This window comes from Pholcus phalangioides, unplaced genomic scaffold (genome assembly GCF_987345545.1).
Source record: "Pholcus phalangioides strain wild (caught in Gottingen) unplaced genomic scaffold, Ppha-v1.0 ptg000003l_1, whole genome shotgun sequence".
NCBI lineage: Eukaryota > Metazoa > Arthropoda > Arachnida > Araneae > Pholcidae > Pholcus > Pholcus phalangioides.
In genome coordinates this window covers 46126002-46145545 of record NW_028301596.1, presented here as the reverse complement: position 1 = coordinate 46145545, position 19544 = coordinate 46126002, and the positions used below count along the sequence as shown (strand labels likewise).

The following is a 19544-nucleotide window of genomic DNA, read 5'->3' as shown; positions in this document are numbered from 1 at the left end:
TCACTGCACTGACATTTTTTTTTTTTTTTGGGGGGGGGGATGTAGTAGTTCTCTCGTTCCTTTGGACAGTGGAGTGCTCGACTGCAGAGTGTATGTCGGACAGCTATCTCTCCCGCAACTTCACAGCCGAGTTCATTTGTTTACATCAATTGACACTTGCAGCTCCATTGTCTCCATTTTTGTTTGCTTACCCGGTGTAGCCGTTTATCTAGGTACGGCAGACTTTAACGACAGCGGCATTTTAAAATTTCATAAACTGATCAGCTTCTGAGATATTGTGGTACAGGATAGCCAAGAGTAATCTTTTTTTTTGAATAAAAGTATTTGTGACAGTAACGACTGATACACTTCGAGAATGCACGCGTTTTCCTTATATTTACACCATGCCAGCTGGGACACTTGCCTTATCCCATAGGTTGATTTTCACACGGTGTCAGTATCCAGAGTTAAGGGGTGCTCACGATTATGTATAATGTGACTCGGTTGAGTTGCTGATATGTTCAGTTTTACCAATTTTATGGCTGTATTACCTGTGTTTGTAGTGATTTTATCCCTACGTCAGTGGTGAATAGTGTGTGTGCATCTCTCAGTACGTGACCATCAACCATCTAGAAAATGAGAGAAAAAAAATCATGATTTCTCTCTCTTTCAAGGAAAAATTGTGTACGGCGAGCAGATCATACGATACATTAAATGTATGAAAAATGGAAATTTCTAGCGGAACTAAAAGAACCCCCCCCCCTCTCCGCCAAATGCTTTTATTCAGCGAAAAATGAGTTATGACCTTGTTCGATAAAATGGCGTCGATTTGACAATAAAAAAATTCATTGAGAGGTAAGATATGAAGCTGGACTGTTTTTTCTTTCTCTCTGAAGCACCAAAAGTAAACGAGACGGAAAAATTTAGTACTGTGCTAAAACCAAACCGGAAGTAGACAAGTGCTCACGGGAGAGAAGAAACACACAACAGGCTACGCATTTCCTGGGAGACACGCAAATCTCGTGTGGGTTCAATGAATTTACAATGCTGTATATTTCGAATTAATAAAAGGAAATTGTATTAGGGTCGATGGTCGGTCAAATGAAAGCCATTCTTATAAATTTATTGAGACGCATAAAAAAAGTACAGTACTACCACGAAGTTACACGATAGGTGGGACCGACACTAAGCGAGTAGGTCGGGGTACAATTTTGCATACAAATACATTAAATAGGGGTTAACCCTTTACGTGGTTTTAAAATTTTCCTGATTCGCATTATAACTGTCACATTGGAAATGAAAGCGTGTTAAGAACCTGCAAGTTTAACGAGATATCTCGAGACTGCCACTGTAAGGGTCAATTGGAATCAATATTTCTGAAATATACCGGTCTTTCCGAAAAAAATTGTAATCAAATTAAATGGTTTCCCTCTACATGTAATTAAAATATTTCCATTAATGCTTTTAAATTTCTCCAAAACATGTACAAACGAAAGTTGTTTTTAGTGCAATATTTATTTTTTGGTTCATCGAAAGAAATGAGCTTCGTGTTGACGCAGGGAAATTTTGTGACTAGTTTTTGTTTCTTTGTATAAAGTTCAAATAAAGTATCGAAATTAATTAGAGTTGCAGGTGAATAATCGGATGCATTGTCAATAGACTTTAAATAGCATTTTTGAACTCAACGTATTGAATGGTGAACAAACCATTCTTCAAAAATGGAAGCTATGTTTCCAAATTGTTTCAAGGTCCAAATTGATTTTTAAAATTTCTGGTAAATAATTAAGTTTAGATCTTAAGCTGGTTTTTTCTGGTTCCTTCTTTTATTACTTCAAAAATTATCTCAGCTTCGCTAAATGTGGTGTTCTAATTGAAAGAATAAGACAAGGACAAGAAACCTATATAATTTTACTCAATGATGTCAGCATAAATAAGGTATTGTTTCCACATAAGTTATTATTTCATAACGCTTACGAAATGAGCTGGATGAAGTAACTGGCATTTTTTAAATAAGAAAATCACGTAACTGAGAAATCTCGTAAGTTGGGTGTGACTGTATATCCCATGCTGTGGGGGAATTGAGAAAATCAATATCTAAAGGAACTCTAAATGCACTTGTGTTCGTTATAGAAAGTTCACTTTCAGACACGCATCCAGCTTCTCGAGAATAAGACGAATACCGTCCATTTATATATTTTTTAAAGTTCTGAGAAAGTCACATCAGAGCAGCAGGATAGATTCTGGAGAAACTTACACCCTTTTCGAGCGAAAACATCCTGCACAATGTCGTTCCAAGATCACACCGCCTGAAAGCATGCCGAGTCGCTTATACTTGATGACATTATGCAACTTGCCCAATGTCTGTGTCATTGTATAACTTTAGTCCTTCTTCCTATATTTTTGTTCTCTAAAAGAAGTTGAACGCGTGTTTGAACACGACCACCTAGATAGGTTATATAGGAGGTCGTGGTTTGAATGCCCCGATGATGACTTCTATATATGTATAACGTACACACGAGCGTGTTGGCCTCTTCATATATTCAGTATATTTACTATTGCTTTGATTCTGCCCCATCCTCGGATTCAAATTTTCGTTTTTATTTAGTGTAAAAAAAAATCAAATATTATGGTTAATTGTCGGGTCTCCGATCTATAGCAACATGTCAGTTCTCCCCCTTGTGGGAGCCATCCCTGCCCATGGACTTTCGATTGAACTTGGGTCAAGATTTTGCCGAGGCCAATCTATGCATCAGAATACCTCTTTGAATGAATTTTTCCATAGGTCCAGATTTGTCTCTTAAAGCGTCAAATCCTTTTTGGAATATGCTATCAACCCAGAGATAAAAATGTCCATTGATGTATGAAGATGAAGTATGCTAAGATAAACAGCTGACACTGTTGAGCCCACTCCAGCTTAACAGGGGAAAAAAATCCCACACACAACTAACATTTCCTCCTAAGGCTTGTTGAATGAGTCCAAAGCATGAAGTGCCCAATGCTTTACGTGTTTCTTCTTATAACTGTGATGCATTCATCATGTTTGGAAGATCAAGGTCTCCACATTAGTCTCACCGTAAGTTTTAATAATTATATTCCGTGTATAAATATGCGAATGTTTAGAATTTACAACTTGCTTTTTGCTTTTCAGAATTTGCTCATTTAAATTCTTGCCACACTTTTTTTTTTAATTCACAGTTCATAGAAATTGTAGACGAAGATCTAACTCATTGATCTAACTCTAACTCATCTAACACATTGTTGAAGATCTAACTCATATGCACCGCTCTAGCTCCTCACCTATGGGACCCTCAGGACTTCCGAAGAGGCCTCAATGATACCATGCTATAACAATGTTTCTGTGCACACCAGGTGCAACATGTGTTCCATTGTGAAACAAATTCAAAAAATTTTGAAGGTTTTATATATTTCTATATGGATTATATAGACGGGGGGGGGGGCGACTACGCGCCCCTTGTTAAAAGGACATACGGGGGGGGGGAAGAAATGTTCTGTATGTCATGCAGGATATTACTGATTGTGGACAGTAAGGATTAATTGATCGTGAAACGAAGTTATTTCATGTCGCGATGGGAAATTTTCATCGCAGTTATTTTTAAACGAAAACCATAAAAAAAAGCTATTTAGGAACAATACGCCACTGTCTGTCGTATGATTAATAAACGACACGAAAGGATGTAGTTTTTTTTTTGTTCGAGTGGATACTTCACTGAAAAAAGTGGTGATTGACTGACGCCGAGAGACGATAGCGGAAGTAGTGACGCTCACAAAGGATGCGGTGACGCACGCAAAAAATAAAATAAAATGAACAAATAGGAATCAAAAATAGTCAAATTAGAAAACGAACCGATTTGCATAGCCATGGTCAACGAAAGTAAAAAGAAAGGATACGAAAATCTGATCGTCCATGTAACGCTTCTTGAGGTTTTCCACGATGGCCGCTTCGTTGATCTTGCACAGTAGCACCATGTCGTCGACGCCACTGTGCTTGATGTGGTGGCTCTGCCAATGGTACACCTTTAATGGGCGAAAGAAACGAATTCAACATTGATTACTTTCAGGTAACAGTAAATAAAAACAAAATACGAGTATGAAATACAGTACTAAAACGCTGTGTATGCTTAGCTCTAACGTATTTATGTTGTCAGAGTTATGCTTGAACACGAAACAAGCATAACCCTGACAACATAAATACGTTAGGACCCGACACAACACGTTCCTGCATATGCTAATTCGTTAGAAATTTTTAAGAGGAATGTTTACGAGGCGCGTGTGCGGTTAAGGAACAGTAGGTACTAAAACGCTCTGAGCGTGACTATAGCTTACTTTTCAGGTAATTGATAAAATTTTACCCTCAATATAATAACAATGGACAGCAATTACAAAACGTAGAAATATACTGTTTGAACATGTCACGTAGACCAACAATTGAATGAGAAATTATTGTTTTTGAAGCATTGTTAGCTGATCAGGTTTCCGCAGCTACTAACGAGAGAACTGTTTTTTCCGGCTGAAAGAACAGTGGTCCTCAAGGGGGGAGTGGGGAATCCTTGGAGAGGTTTCGAGGTCCATGAGCTTGGATGAGAAAACACAGTCAACTTATTGCTCAACTACGAACACCTTTGAGGAACATAAGGTGTTCGTGGCCTTCATTATTAGCAAGGGAGAGGGGGGGGGGAGTTAGTCTTCGTCTTATTGGTACAAAGGATGCATGAAACACATAAGGTTAAGAAGCTCTGGGGTAGAGGGCCGTCAGAGGTTAGTGTTTTCTTCAAAATTTCTCCAACTCAAGTGATTGCATTAATAAGAGATGCTTGCAAATATAGATGAAGCTCGCATATGATTTTCCTAAGGGCCCATTGATCTCGCAGAGGGTAGGCTAATAAGAACCTCTCAGGCTGAGGTGGTCTTCGATCTTTATCAAGCCACCAGCACCGCTCATGACCATTGGTATGGGAAAAAAAGATCTCACACATGTGGGAACTCTGAATATACTCAAATTCAAATCTATTACAATGATAATTATCAGATGAAGAATTCAGTTCCCTATGATAGGACGAATATTCGGCCGAATACCTGTGTAAATCTAAGTATATGAAACTAATTTTAAAGTTATGATAATTGGAATTTTTCACATAAATTAGAAATTTACTGATTATATTTTATTTTCTGGTGTATATCCCTTCTGTGAAGGAGGTTATGTCGGGTTGAATTTCTGTGATAAAGAAAACATGAAAATGGAAATAGAATCCTACTGCAATAAGGTGGAAGCGAACATAAATTAAGCAAGTCTAGTTCACTATTGATGGATGTATCTAGAAAACATACGTATTGAGCTATGGAGGAGGCAGAAAAAGGCAACAAAGAACATCTAGAGAGGAAAAATAAGTCTTAAATTTTATGATGCATTACTAGTTGAGAGTAACTAATGGTTAACACTTTTTTAATTAGGTGTAAAATTCTAACAAGTGTTGAAGAAAAAATTGATTCTTTAAGTAATATTAAAATACGTTATCGTTAAGTTTGATTGCCAGTATCATGGCAATGAAAATCTTTCAAATACTAGTTTTTTTTCAATATTTATTCAAATAAAAAAATTAATTTCAATCGTTTGAAATTATTTCAACAATTTTATTTTCAATTAAAAAAAAAATTTTATTCACATATACGCGATAAATTTTAAGAAAATTGATATTCGGCCAAAACATTAGTCGAATATTCGGTATTCGGTCAAATCATTATTCGTCCCATCCCTAGTTTCCAATTGTAACTCACGAGCACGAATGCGGGTATTAGGATCGAGCACTTTCAGAAGACTCCGAGAGCAACACTTAGATGCCTGCTCAGCGTTTTGCAATAGTCGCTCATGACCGCTGTGCGGTCGTATGGGTATCTTGCTGAACTCTCATCAAGAGGATCTAGTTCGAACCCCGTTCACGGCACAGTGGTGGTCGGCTGAAGTTGCTTTCCTGCGGTTTTCCAACCATAAATACGTTAGGATCATGCATACAAAAAAATACAAAAAAAAAACCGTTCCGGCATATACCAGTTCCTTATTAGGAATTCCGCAGAGGAATGTGTGCGAGGTGCATGTACGTTTGAGTAGTATTAGTAATAGCCATTCATGAGAGCGGGGGTGTATAGTTATATGAATTTTCTATCATATTTTGCTGCTTTGTTCTGAAACACATCCCGAAAAAAGACCAGTCCACGAACCACATTTTGATCACCACTGTTTCAGAGAGAGAAAGAGTCTCGATCCAACTAAAAGGTAAATAAACTGCCATATAACGATATTAATGGTAGCCAAGGTTTTTTCGGGGCTTTCTTTCGAATCATTTCGAAAAGTTCGCAACGATAATCAGAGAAGATGGAGGGTTATAAGGAAGGTCACAATATTGCATTCCCCATCCCCATTTCGTCTATAGGCCTCTGAAACGCATGTCAGAGCCGAATATTATAATCACCATTTTTTTAAATTAATCCAGCATATTCAAATTTGTCTATCTTTCTTTCATTATTCTGCATAAGTAGTGTGAGCCTGAATGATGCCGGATACCGACAATAAACCTTTAGAAAAGAGAAGGGAGACCCTTAGCCTCTCTTACGCCACTGTCAATAATGCAACCTCCGACACAATAACGGGAAAGGGTAGAGAGACATACAGGAAAAAAATAAAACCCAAACAACTCGCCCTAATTATCAGAACAAGCTGAAATGAAAAGCCGCATTTAAAAGCACCGATAAACTGTATAACTCAATGGCAGAACGGAAGCCGTACGTACGGTCATTGAAACGAAATCCTATGTACGATTGGCGGTCATGGCCTCCTTATATGACTGTAAGTTTTTTTTTCCTCCCTTTTCATATTATCTTTTGTGCGATATTTTCCGAGTGTGTTATACCAACGACACAAAACAATAGCCATTGGGGGAGAGGGAAAAACACAAACTCAATTGAAAAAAGACGGAGACAACGTTTCGAAACGACCAACCACTGCCACACATCGCGAAAAAAATCGATGAACTATTTGGAAATGATAAACAAATAAATAAACTGACTCTACATGGCATCATTATACTCTTCACACTCAATTGAGATCAGGAGAAAGATAAAAAATATATATATATACCATATAAATGTAGCATTATCGGTCAACTATAACCATAACTATCTGGAGCAGGGCGACCAGAAGTCGAAAGGGTTAATTGCATATGGAATTCGACCAGGGAGATACAAATGGCGAAATTCTCTTCCTTTCCCAATTTTTTTAAATACCTGTCTGAAATTGGAAAATAGTTATTTCATAGTTACAGTTATTTCAACGCATTATGTGACGGAATATTCTTCTTGGGAAACGCTGCTCTACGAAGAGCAGCGTTTCTCAACCTATAGTTCTCGGACTCAGTATTTGATGAAGGAAAAATTATTCAGTAGGGAAGCTTATTTTTCAAAAGGAAACATTTGCTAAATTTAAGCAGAAGAAAAAAGACCTTTTTTCCTTCAGAATGGACTGCTTTACAAAAGTAAAAAATAGCCCAACAGGTAGCATAAGGGAGTCGTAGAAGAATATTTAAATACTGCGTTTCTTGATCAACATTCAAGGGGGTTATCTACATTCAAATTTCGGAAATGCTTCGTTTTGAAAAAAATTAGTAGAAACGTTACCTTTTGATCAAAATTGGAGCTGGTTAAGTTTGAAAAATTGGAAATTTCTAAGCGCCACCCGTTGATTCCAGGTTTCACCTAGCCAAGTAAGATACGTTACTTCTCTCTCGTGAATAACAAAAAGAAAAAAAAGAGCACGACCATTCTACATTGGAAAAACTCCCGCTAGTAGACACCTCCACCAACGGATACGTTTTTCGAATTCCGTCGACAGGACTACATGTATTTTACTATCCATTAACGGGCACTCCTCGTTAGTGGACAAAATTTTCATTCCCATGGGTGTCTATTAACGAGGGGTTCTACTACGTAAAATGCAGATTTGAAAAATGTGCCGTTTTGAAAAAAAATTCCTTAACGCCAATAGGACAACAGTTTTGTTATGTTTGTTCCCTTTTGAATGAAAAATACCGAAGTGAATGAACAAAGAGGATATGTTCCCTTTTGTTAGAAACGACTCGCTTTACATAATTTCAAAAAAAAATATTCCCGCTTGAATAAATTCTGTATGATTAATCCCACGGAGTTCGTCCTAAAGATTCAGAAACCATAGAAAAGTGAAATTCGAAGAAAAGTGTAAATGTTGCCTTCTGAAAATAAGCTCCTCGATTGTAGAAATATCCTCATAGATTGAAACAAACATCCTACCTTCGTACTAGGGAGACACCATATCTACTACAAATCTAAGTGGACGAAAATTCCTCTTTCACTGAGGAAACAAAACATTCATAACGACGAACTAGGTGACCATATTTCATTGAGAAAGATAAGGGAAACTGGAAATCTTTTAAATGCAATGAATGAATGAACGCTAGGGGCTCTGCCACCGGACTTATCCCGTTACTGAGATCTCTTCCAGTCCAGCTTCGCGGCAGAGTCTGGAACAAAGTGAGTGCACCTAACAGTCTGAGTGTGTAGCTATTGTTGTGCTTGATATTTCAGTGCTGCCATCTATACTTCAAATTGTGAGTGAAGTGTAATGATTGAATATTTGTTACGTTGTAGGCCTGTTGCTCTCTTTTAAGTGCAGCATAATACGGGACATAGTCAATTGTAACCAAAAACGTTGCCATATGTCGGAGAATCGCCTTATTGATAAAATTACTAAAAATGGGAAATGAAGTGGAAATCGCAGTGAATTGATATGTAATGCATGAAAAAAACGTAGAAATGAACCTGACAAATATGTGAGATGAATATTCATATTTATCGCTATAATTATAATAATTTAAAGTTATAAAAATTGTTCAAATTCACGATTTTAGTGAAAATTACGAATTCAAATAAGCTTAGTTGAAAAAACAAAACAAAACAGCACTAGTTTATTAAAACGTCGGAACGGAAAGAGTACAGGCATTCACCGTAAAACACGGGCCATATGGTCACACTACTCATGCATAAGTTGGTAGTTCGTTGAACTGATTTGGACATTTTATTGGTCTTTCGATTTAGAATCACTGTCCTCAAACTTAGGAAGACCGTGGTTCGGTTAAATTTAATTTTACAAGTGGAAAGAGGGCTTAAGAGATTTCAGACCCGGTCTTAATTGATACTTTGAAAGAATTAGCAACTGTAATGAGTATGGCAAGGAGCCATGCATTCGACCGCAAAATATTACTGGAATATGACATGAGACGGGTGAGCCTCTGATGTCCCCGTGTGACTAATGACATCCGTATTTGTTATGGGCATCTTTTTCTCAGCCACCTCTTAGCGCATTTTGCCTGTTGCGGCCTTGTATTTGTATCAATTTCCACACACCTCCGACATTCAGAAATATCTCTAGCCAAATAAAAAAAAAAAAAAAAATTGAAAATAGTTCTATGACTGATATCAATTTATTGCATAGATGATTATCAGTTTAAAACCCACGAATCTGATAAAATGGCTAACAAAAAAAAAGACACGTTCAGACCGTTATAGATTCTCTAATCGATTTTTGATTCTCATCTAGTTTTTTAATCCTCGATAGTCCTGTTTATATTTGAATAAACATGGTAAAAAAATATAAATATATATACAAATACAAAGGCCACAACAGGCAAATTGCCCAACGAGGTGGCTGAAAAAACTTTACCCATAAAAAATATGGCCGTCAATATAATAAAATACAGCAACAAAATATAAAAGAATATACAGAAGACGCTCGATACAACGACCCCTTCGTCCCGTCAAAAACGGACATTATATCGATAGTATAACGATATATGAAACGTTCTGTAAAAACATTTAGGAGTTATCCCACCGGTCGTTGCAATGGAATGGTCGCTATAATGTGGGGTCGTTATAACGAGCATCAACTGTATTACCAAATAATAATTAATAATATATACTACACTGCCCGTAAAAACATCACACGGTAGTCTTATCTAAGTACGGATAGCTTCTCGATTTATCCCACTATGCCTATCGAACTTCTCTTTAAATGCATCAATTGTGTTAGAATTCACGACCCCTACCTACTAACTATTTCTTTTCTCAGCTTTTTGGTATTTTATAAAATAAATCCTTTAGTATCATTTCAGTACAAAATACGGCTATATAAATACAATACTACTAACAATTATTCAAAAAAAGTTGATTGTCAGTTGGTGTAATTTTTTTAGGGCTGCTGAAATTCTACGTGTTCAGAGATTTATAAAATCATACAAAATTGGGGGGATTAAAAATAAAATTCAAGGTAACAAACTATTCAAATATGCTAAGCAAGATTTTATCTGCTTATAAATAACATAAAAACAAAAGAAAACTGTATATTTTACCTTCAACTATTTTAGCCAATTAAAAAAAATCCCCTCCAATTAATTAAACTGCTGTGATGTATTGATTCATTAAAAATATGTTGAGAGCACCCATCTGCATCCGTATTTTGATTTTCTTAATTTAAATAAGTTTTTATGGGGGTGTATTACAGAATGTTAGATAGTTAATCTGCTTGTGGTGCCTTTAAGCATCACTATCATTAAAGGAAAAATCTATTTTTATGTCACATTTCATCGCGTTGAACTTTCAAACAGTTAAGAATACTTTCAAGACAAACTATCGATGGATTCAGATAATGTTTTTTATGCCTCTTCAAATTCATGCTTATATCTATGTCAGCCATTATATAGGCTAGAAATAGCCGCTTTTTTTACTAAGACAGCATGACCTCGTAAAATTTTAACTCGGTAGGATTCTGAATTCATTGGTAAAACGGAACATTGTAAGCTACTGTTTTAAACCTTAAAATTTCAGGCTCCCACGAGCACAGGTGAGGAAAAATAATAATAATTACAGCATCAAGATACGTCCTGTTTCATCGTTTCGCGATCCAAAATTCCGAATAAAGAACTGAAATACTAAATAATATAAAGAATTGGATATATTGTTCTTCTTTATAAATCAATACTTTCTTTTTCCTTCCACCGAATGAAAACCCGATCCTCATTTCATCGATCGCCCTGCTCATACAAAAAAACGAGACAAAATGATAAAATAAGACCTTCCCTTAATGCGTCAATTATGTCTCACCGGAAACCGTGAATAAGACGATGACGTCACGAAGTGGAAGAAAAACCCCAACGAATTAAAAACAACTAGTAGGTCGAACCATAAAAGTAAAGCGATTTCGTCAAGGATAGCTTTTGAAAAAAAGCCGCCAAGTGTCCACGAAAATAATAACAATATTAAAACCCACCGCTGAGCCTTGAAGTCAGAAAACTGAATTGAAAATCATTACTTCTAGAAAAAACACGGTAAAATCGAAATTGATTCACCGCAATGATGATAATCATTTAACTATTTTATATACATATATAAGAGTCACTATAATTATCAACATTCATCTTAAAAATATACATTGAATCAGCGGTTCAAGGTGTCATACTGTCCGAAAAAAAGCATACGCATGTAAAAAAATATGTCCGTTAAAAAAATGAAATTGGAATACAATAAATGAACATTTTTTATGATTTTTTTCCTTTCCAAAGAAGTTTTTGAAAAATTATTTTGATGGGGGAAAAAATGTATTCTTTCATATAATTGCACACACATTTATTTTCTGAACATATTTGTAAAGATGTTCGTGTTTTTCTCTTATTTGTCTTCTGTATAAAGAACTCTCGTATCTCTCGTATTTCGCTTAATAACAATTACGTATAGAAAAAAAACCTCTTTGTTGCGTCATTTTGAAAAAAAGAGGCAATTTTTCAATAGGAACAAGTTTTCTGTTCCGAATTTTTCCTTACATATTGATACACCTCTATTAAGGGACCACATTTTCAAGGAACTGATTTTTCTGAGTTGAATGAAGTGATTTGATTTCTTCACAAAAAAATTTTAATTTCATTAAAAAAAATAAAGATGGGCTGACATTTATGTTTTTAATGTATTTTTGAGTATCGAAAATGCAAAAACGTCATGAAAATTCCGAAAAGTGAATGCTCGAGTCTGAAAGATTACAGTAAAGTACAACCGGTCTGTTATTCAATCTCAAAGAGTTGCTTACATCGATGGAGTGTCATTGAATTTGTCTAAACATAAGCTATCCATAGCATAGTAGCGATCAAAAGTCTTTTGACAACAATAAATTTGTCTACGAATTTCGTATGACAAATTTATACGAATTTTCTAAGACTCATTGAGCCTAGAATTCGTATCCTTTTGTAATTGTATTCTTTTTCTAACATGCAAATATTCAACTATTATTGAAATATATCCTTGTGTAAATGTGAAAACATACGAGAAAATGTATTTTATTTTCGTTCAGCAATTTTGTTTCTGCATAAAATGTATGCTACTATTAAGTTGTTGGACTCATTGTAAATGTGCAACAACTGTATTACGCAAACAAATGTTTTTAAGGTGTATTTTGACTTATATTATTTGTTCCTGTTGCATAAAATGAAAGCAACTTTTTTATTCTAGTTTGTGCATAAACATATACACATTTACCCGTACCTACTGTCTATGGATATGGTAAGGATTCGACATGACACAGTTATGACTCCAGGATCGATAAGTAAATTTTTGATAAGTGAGCAAAATTTTAGATTGAGATCACCACCCTCTCTGTTGGTGTGTATTGGGGGTGTCTTCTTTTCTTTTATTTGTGTTTTTTCCCCTTTTTTCTACCGAGCGTGGAGCGATTTCTTTGCTCAGGTGGCGAGATGGGTGCTGAATGAATGAGTGAGAACTCTTGCTTCAGTTAAATTTTCAAGACATTCTTGCAACCTTTTGATATCGACATTACCGAATTTTTCTCTTCATCTTTCTGTTCACTATACACACTACACAAAACACATTACACGCACAATCTTGTCTTTCTCTTCATACTCCCGTTGAGGCAATTAAGTCGTCCGATTGCCCATGAGGGCCAGGAAATGACGGAAAAATTAAATTAGGTAGGTAGATGATCGACACCTTTAGCAGAAAAGCATTCCCCACTTTCATCGTGTTTAACAATAAAAAAAACCTGTAATACCTTGATAATTTACCTTACAACCTGTACCTATTAGAACCTGTAATACCTCATATGTTTATTGATTACCTATTTGTACCTTGGATTGACACTTCGATGTCTCTCTGAGAGAGATGAAGTGGGGTGTGTCTAGTTCTTTAATGTACCTTGGATGATTTCTCTTTTCAATACGAAGGTTGACATAATTCTCCCTTTCCCTTTTGTAATGGCAGAGACTTCGCCCCTTACTTACTGGACCAGCTTAATTTACGTCTTAATTACGCTTTTCCGGAAAAAATCCACCTAATATTTTTAATTTTTTTTTTTTTTGTGTTTCAGAGTTTTTATGTGTTTTGCATAGTCCTACTATAGATTCATATTAAATAAGAATTAATTACTTCCATATTTGATTAAGTTATATTTGTCAAAACACTTTCAATCCGTCAAAAAACAAAAATGAGACAATATATAAGCTCATTAACCCCAAACAAATAAATTTCGGATACAGGTGTCGATATATATCTTCCTTCCGCTTTATATATATATCAAGGTCAGGGCAGTGCATGCAAATGAGTTGGCACTACAAGCATTATTGCATTCGTGGTGAGTTACTTTTGAGCGCTACTGTATCGTTTCTCGGCTTTTTGGCTAAGGACAAAGTGTAGTATCCATAGGATATCATTGACCTTCATTTATATCGTTTATTTCCTTCCTGTGAATAAGGCAGGCTCGAAAAATCGAGAAAAAAAATTAGGCACCAGCAAAAATTTCTTACGAGAAATGTTTTTTTTTCTCTCCTGAAGAACTGCCCTACATAACGCTTTTAAATATCAATTTCTTAGAACTTAATGACCCCTCCATCCCAATGTTAGTAGATGCGCTAACGCAGCCAAGGGTTCAGTAGACGCATTCTTGTTGAAACAGTGCAAATTCATAATGAATATTAATAAACAAACATATTATTTACTGTAATTAAAAAAAACGGAGGAAAAAAAGCATAAATTTTCTGCTAGAGCAGAATAAAATAAGTAAAAACTCGATATAATTGATCAAAAATAGATACTGCTTCATGTGTCTGTTGTGATGTGATAAATCAGTAATAATATCGAGTGGTAAATTGCTGCGAAATTTTGGGTTAAAAGGCAAACAAAGTACTTTTTCAGAAGTGAATCGGTGGTAGTGAATAAGGGGCCATTCAAGTATTACGTAAGCAGATTTTCAGCCATTTTTGACCCCCCCCCCTTGTCAGCAAAACATTGATCCCCCTCCCCCCGTCAGCAAAATTTCGTCAGCAGCCTAGAATATTTCACATCTTCAAAAAGGGGTGGTTGATGACGTAAGCAGCCTTATTCCCCCCCCCCTTGTCATCAAAAGTCAGCAGATCCGAAACCCCTTCCCCCCCCCCGATGCTGAAGTAATACTTGAATGACCCCTAACTGAATATACAGGGTGATCCCATAATTCCCGTTGCCGCATTTTACTGGCGAACCTCTGATCGTAGAGGCATACTTCCAATTAGAAAAATTATTCAAACAATGTGTATATAGAAAACAGATACGTCATTCACGTTGCGAGGGGTTGTATAGTTACTAAAATATAAAAAATAACATTTTATACGGACACCCTGCCGAAAACCCAATTAGAAAGTTGTCCTGTCTCTCCTGGGACCAAAAAAAAAAAAAAAACAACAACAACAACACAAACACAAACACGTTTCTAAATGCAATATTCGCTGAATTATTTGAATTCAAACATCGAAAAAAAGTTGGGAAAGAACAACATACATTAAACAAGGAAAAAAAGCGTTGTCCGTGAGTTTATGTTGTTTTTTCCAAACTTTTCTCCGATTTTAAATTCAAATATCTCTGCCAGTATTGCACTTGGAAACGGGGATTTTTTTTTTTGCTGGTCCCAACAGAGACATGGCAACAACTTTCTAACTGGAGTTTTGGAGATAAGGTGTCCGTGTAAAAAGTTGTTATATATTTTAATAACTAAACAACTCCTTGGAGCATGAATGTCGATGATGATTTATGATTATAAATATTATAAATCATGAATGATGATTTATGATTATAAATATTATAAATCATGAATGATGATTTATGATTATAAATATTATAAATCATGAATGATGATTTATGATTATAAATATTATAAATCATGAATGATGATTTATGATTATAAATATTATAAATCATGAATGATGATTTATGATTATAAATATTATAAATCATGAATGATGATTTATGATTATAAATATTATAAATCATGAATGATGATTTATGATTATAAATATTATAAATCATGAATGATGATTTATGATTATAAACATATCTAATTATCAGTAGTTTTAAGAATGAGTGTTCACTTTCGGGTCCGGAAATTTATTGCAGGTAAAAAATACACGTGCATTGCTCGAAAAATTTAAAAGCATCGTGAACTCCGAAATTTGTCCATCTTGCATAAATACAGAGTAAACTCAATATTAATAATTAAATTTATCGGAGTACCTGTCTGATCCTGAGGGGATCATTTTCATCCGTAGTCTTTTTCTTCTTCATCGTAGAAAGAGAATTCAAATTTCGAGCGAAATCACTGCTTCAGAAAAAGCGGGATGGTTTTTTCCTACACACACACTCACACGTGGTACAAAAACACACACCACAACCTGCACGGGTGTATAATCAAATCACACACGAGGATACGCAGCGCTCAGGCAGCACCAAAACGCGCTCAGCATCAGCTGAGGGCATGCTATTCGGTCCGTTACAGCTGATTATCAAGAGACAGAGACGACAACACGCGCTTGCTCGCTCCCACTGACCAACTGTTGTTTTGTTGCGGAACACACCTTTTGGAACAATTCGTGCGTAACAAGTGGAATAAACCAACAAAGAGAAAACCAGACCGAATTTTGACGCAAAACCCCCCCACGCTCTCCACACGCATCGTGTGCGCGGAGCCAATCAAGAGCCGCTGCTGGATTGTTGACCTCGTATGAAGACAAGAGGGAGATGGGAAAAGTAATAATACTGGTTACAATGCATTACAGTCATATATATTTATTACCAGGGTGGAAATAGGTATATACATTAAAAGAGAGGCGCGCCCACTCTCTTTTAAACGACTGCAAATGAGCGTGTGTGTGAAATTCAATTTCTGACTTGCTAATCAAATGACAGAACATTTGAACGGGGGGATTTTTTTTCCCATCGATGTAAAAAGTGATAGGATCATACTGAACATAAACGGCATATTACGCGTCTGATGCTATATATCCACGCTAACTTAAATAAACAAATGTAGGTCGATTTTGTCACCTAAAAAGTATTTACGACCGCTCCGTTTCGCAGTCCGTGGAAAAAGTTCACTTCCGCGTCTCTTCCGGGTAAATGATCGCAAATCAAATCGCTTGATAGTGTGAATGTATGTGATGTGTGTAAAGTGTCCAGTGGTCACGTAAGGGACAATTAGAAGTGGTTGAACAGCAGGTTCGCGGTTCAGTAATTCATTCGTTGAGTTAGAACAGTCTTCCAAATTTATATGTTTCTCACTTCCCTTCTCAGAATAAAAAAAAGCTCTCAACGTCCCTCTTCGTATAAGCCAATCCAAAAGATCTGGACAGTTTTATAAGTGCATCTATCCTCACTTCCTCCCCGGGGGCGATATCACCCACTTTGAGAAACGCTGTAATGGTTCTCGAAGTGTGCGACGCGGTGAACTGTCCTCATTAATGCGTGCCTATTCAATACCATGAAGCGGTTCTTTCTTAGACTATTCTTGTGAGCCGCAGATACATGCCCACTAGGGCGAGGAAGCCGCCGAAGACAAAAGTTAAGCAACCACTGCTATATAGGATAAAAAAATAAGGAAGTCAATATTATATCGATGGGATTGTTAGCGAATTCGCAGATGACGTGAAGCTGATGGGGGATAGTCGAGAATCAAAGCGATAGGGCAACTCAAACAGGATTGCAGCGTGAGCAAATGAATGGGGCATGTCTTTTAACTTTGACAAGTGCATGGTCGCCTATTTTGGTTCGAGCAACCCACGTTTCACTTACGAGTTCAATGGTGTTATTATTTCGGATGCAATTAGGATCACCGATCTGAGTATTCTTATTGATGAGCGGCTTAGGTTTCCCGAACATTGTTCAGCGGTGGTCAGAAAATCGAATAGAATGCTCGGTTTCATTCTCAAAAAGTTTTCTTGGCGTTCTCCTAAAGTGATCCTTCCACTTTTCTGGGGCTTAGTTCGTCCTGGATTGGAGTATGCCGTGAGGTTTCGGAGACCATACTCACAGAGGGACATTTTTTATGGGCATCTTTTCTCAGCCACCTCGTTGGGCATTTTGTCTGCTGTGGCCAGGGCCGTAACTAGGATTTTTTTGCCACCTCCCCACGGATTTAAAATTCGATAATTTTGTAATGGTGTTCTTTGTTCCCACCTAAAACTGCCACCCCCCCTAAATTTTGCAGCCCGGGAGTTGCCCTGCTCCCTCCAGTTACGGCCTTGGTTATGGCCATTGCGTATTTGAATACAGCTTCTAAGGCGGGATGACAGAACGTATTGTTTGGCCGAAGCCTTTATACAAGAGAATGCGGTAGTAACATTTGACAGAGACAGGTTGATGCTACAAATAAAACTGTTGCACAATCGTAGATACATATAGAAATCCTTGTAATATTCATCTCCACAAATAACCAGTCTTTCAACGAATCTTTGTACAATCAGATATAATATAACCATAGATCTTATGTCTATGTGTGCAATCAATAATGATTGATAGGAGTTTGTTTTAATCGGTTATTGTTCGAGGAAAGAGGTTATGAAAAAAAATATAAAAATTTGTCAAGGGCAAAAATAGAATAAAAAATTTAATTGGTGATTTTTAATTCAAAGCAACCCACACAGACTGTATTTAGTACTATTTCACAAATAAGTCAGTAAAAAAACTATATATAGCACCAATCAATATTTTCTAACCTGCGGCTCCTGTCGTTTATATGGTTAGCAATGCCACATTTGTTACATAACCGTCTGTTCACGTAAAAAAAAAAGCGTCATCTTCATTTATAAATATTTTTCTCACAAGTGTGTCCTGCATTAATTTCATTTAAAATAAAGTAATAATGGTAACATATCAAGTGCTCAAGTGTCAGTTTGCTGTTTGTGCTCGTATATTTTACATAATTTCACGCTGCTTATTATGGCCAGCTCGAGTAATCGTCGCTCTCTACCACCGAGAGGAGAGATTCTGAAACGAAAAAATAAAAATTGATGTCATCGAATACAGTGAAAAACGTGAAGTGGGAATTCGTTCCCATGCGGAGAAATTCAATGTCGAGAAGAGACACATTTTGAAGCAAGGGGAACATTGGCAAGAAGAATGGCTGAAAAACGGAAAGCAAGATAGGAAAAAATAAATTCCCGATGATGAATCTGCTGATGTAAACAATGAAATGCGCGAAGAATGGAGTAAAAAATTACCAAAAATTATACCAAGGAATATTCAGCTAACGCTATATACCAGGGGTGGCCAGCAGCTGATCCACGGGCTGCATGCGGCCAATGTTTGAGAAACCCACCAAACATCGTTCGATAAGTTTTTCCAAAAGATGTAAATTCAGTATATGAATTATGTACACTATTTCTTTTGTAATTTCCATTGCGTATCTGTGCAAAATTATGTACAGGGTGGGCAAAAAAAAGTCCGTATAAACTTTAAAAATGAATAAAAACCGGAAAAAATAACTGAACTAAAAAACGGTTTGTAGGGTTAGCATTGCTAGGTCACGGGCATTTTTTTGACAGGCAAAAAAATAACTAAAAAACAGCCGATAGGTGGCGCTGGTAAGAGTGACTTCGGTGGAAATATGTGAATGAAAGATTATAATAACTTGCGCGCTCCTAATCCACAACCAGTTCACCGTTCTAAACTGTGTATGTGGACCTGCTGCCATCAGCCGTTGCTGGATTTGCGACTCGCCTGCAATGTGTTATCCTCTGTGGTGGTGGTCGTGTGGAACACACTGCTGTAATAAACAATTTGGAGGAATTCTGTTTGTTATTTGCGTATCTTTTCTTCGACTTGTGTACGTCACCACCAGCTATCGGCTGTTTTTTTTCCTGTCTTTAAAAATTCATAAAAACCGGAAAAATAACCGAAATAAAAAACGGTTTGCAGGGTTAGCATCGCTAGATCGCGGGAAGTTTCTACGGATTTTTTGCCCACTCTGTATTTTCATGACTTTAAACGCATCTCATATTGTCAGAATTCCGTTCATTTGCACAAACAAAGAACAATTTTAGTTATTATTAATACTGTATTTTAGTTTCAACGGGAATACGCACCCCCCCCCCCTGATGCGGTCCCGCAAAAGGGGGGGGGGGTCACTATATTCAGATTACTTCGGTTAATATTCAAGCCACACC

At 36.5% G+C, this 19544-nt stretch overlaps 1 protein-coding gene across 2 annotated transcripts in view; it reads right to left on the bottom strand.

The window, feature by feature from the left end:
• The window catches only part of LOC149088698 (unconventional myosin-Ie-like), a 72328-nt gene that overhangs the window by 41465 nt on the left and 11319 nt on the right, over positions 1–19544 (bottom strand). The window contains exons 1-2 of one of the 2 annotated variants that reach the window (XM_089249039.1): positions 15619–15777; positions 3889–4014 (exon numbers count right to left, since the gene is read on the bottom strand). In XM_089249039.1, the coding sequence (XP_089105165.1) occupies positions 3889–4014; positions 15619–15669 (177 nt within the window). In that variant the 5' untranslated portion in view covers positions 15670–15777. Of the gene's footprint in view, positions 1–3888; positions 4015–15618; positions 15778–19544 lie in introns of those variants that run through there. The other variant, XM_089249044.1, reaches the window with a different exon arrangement.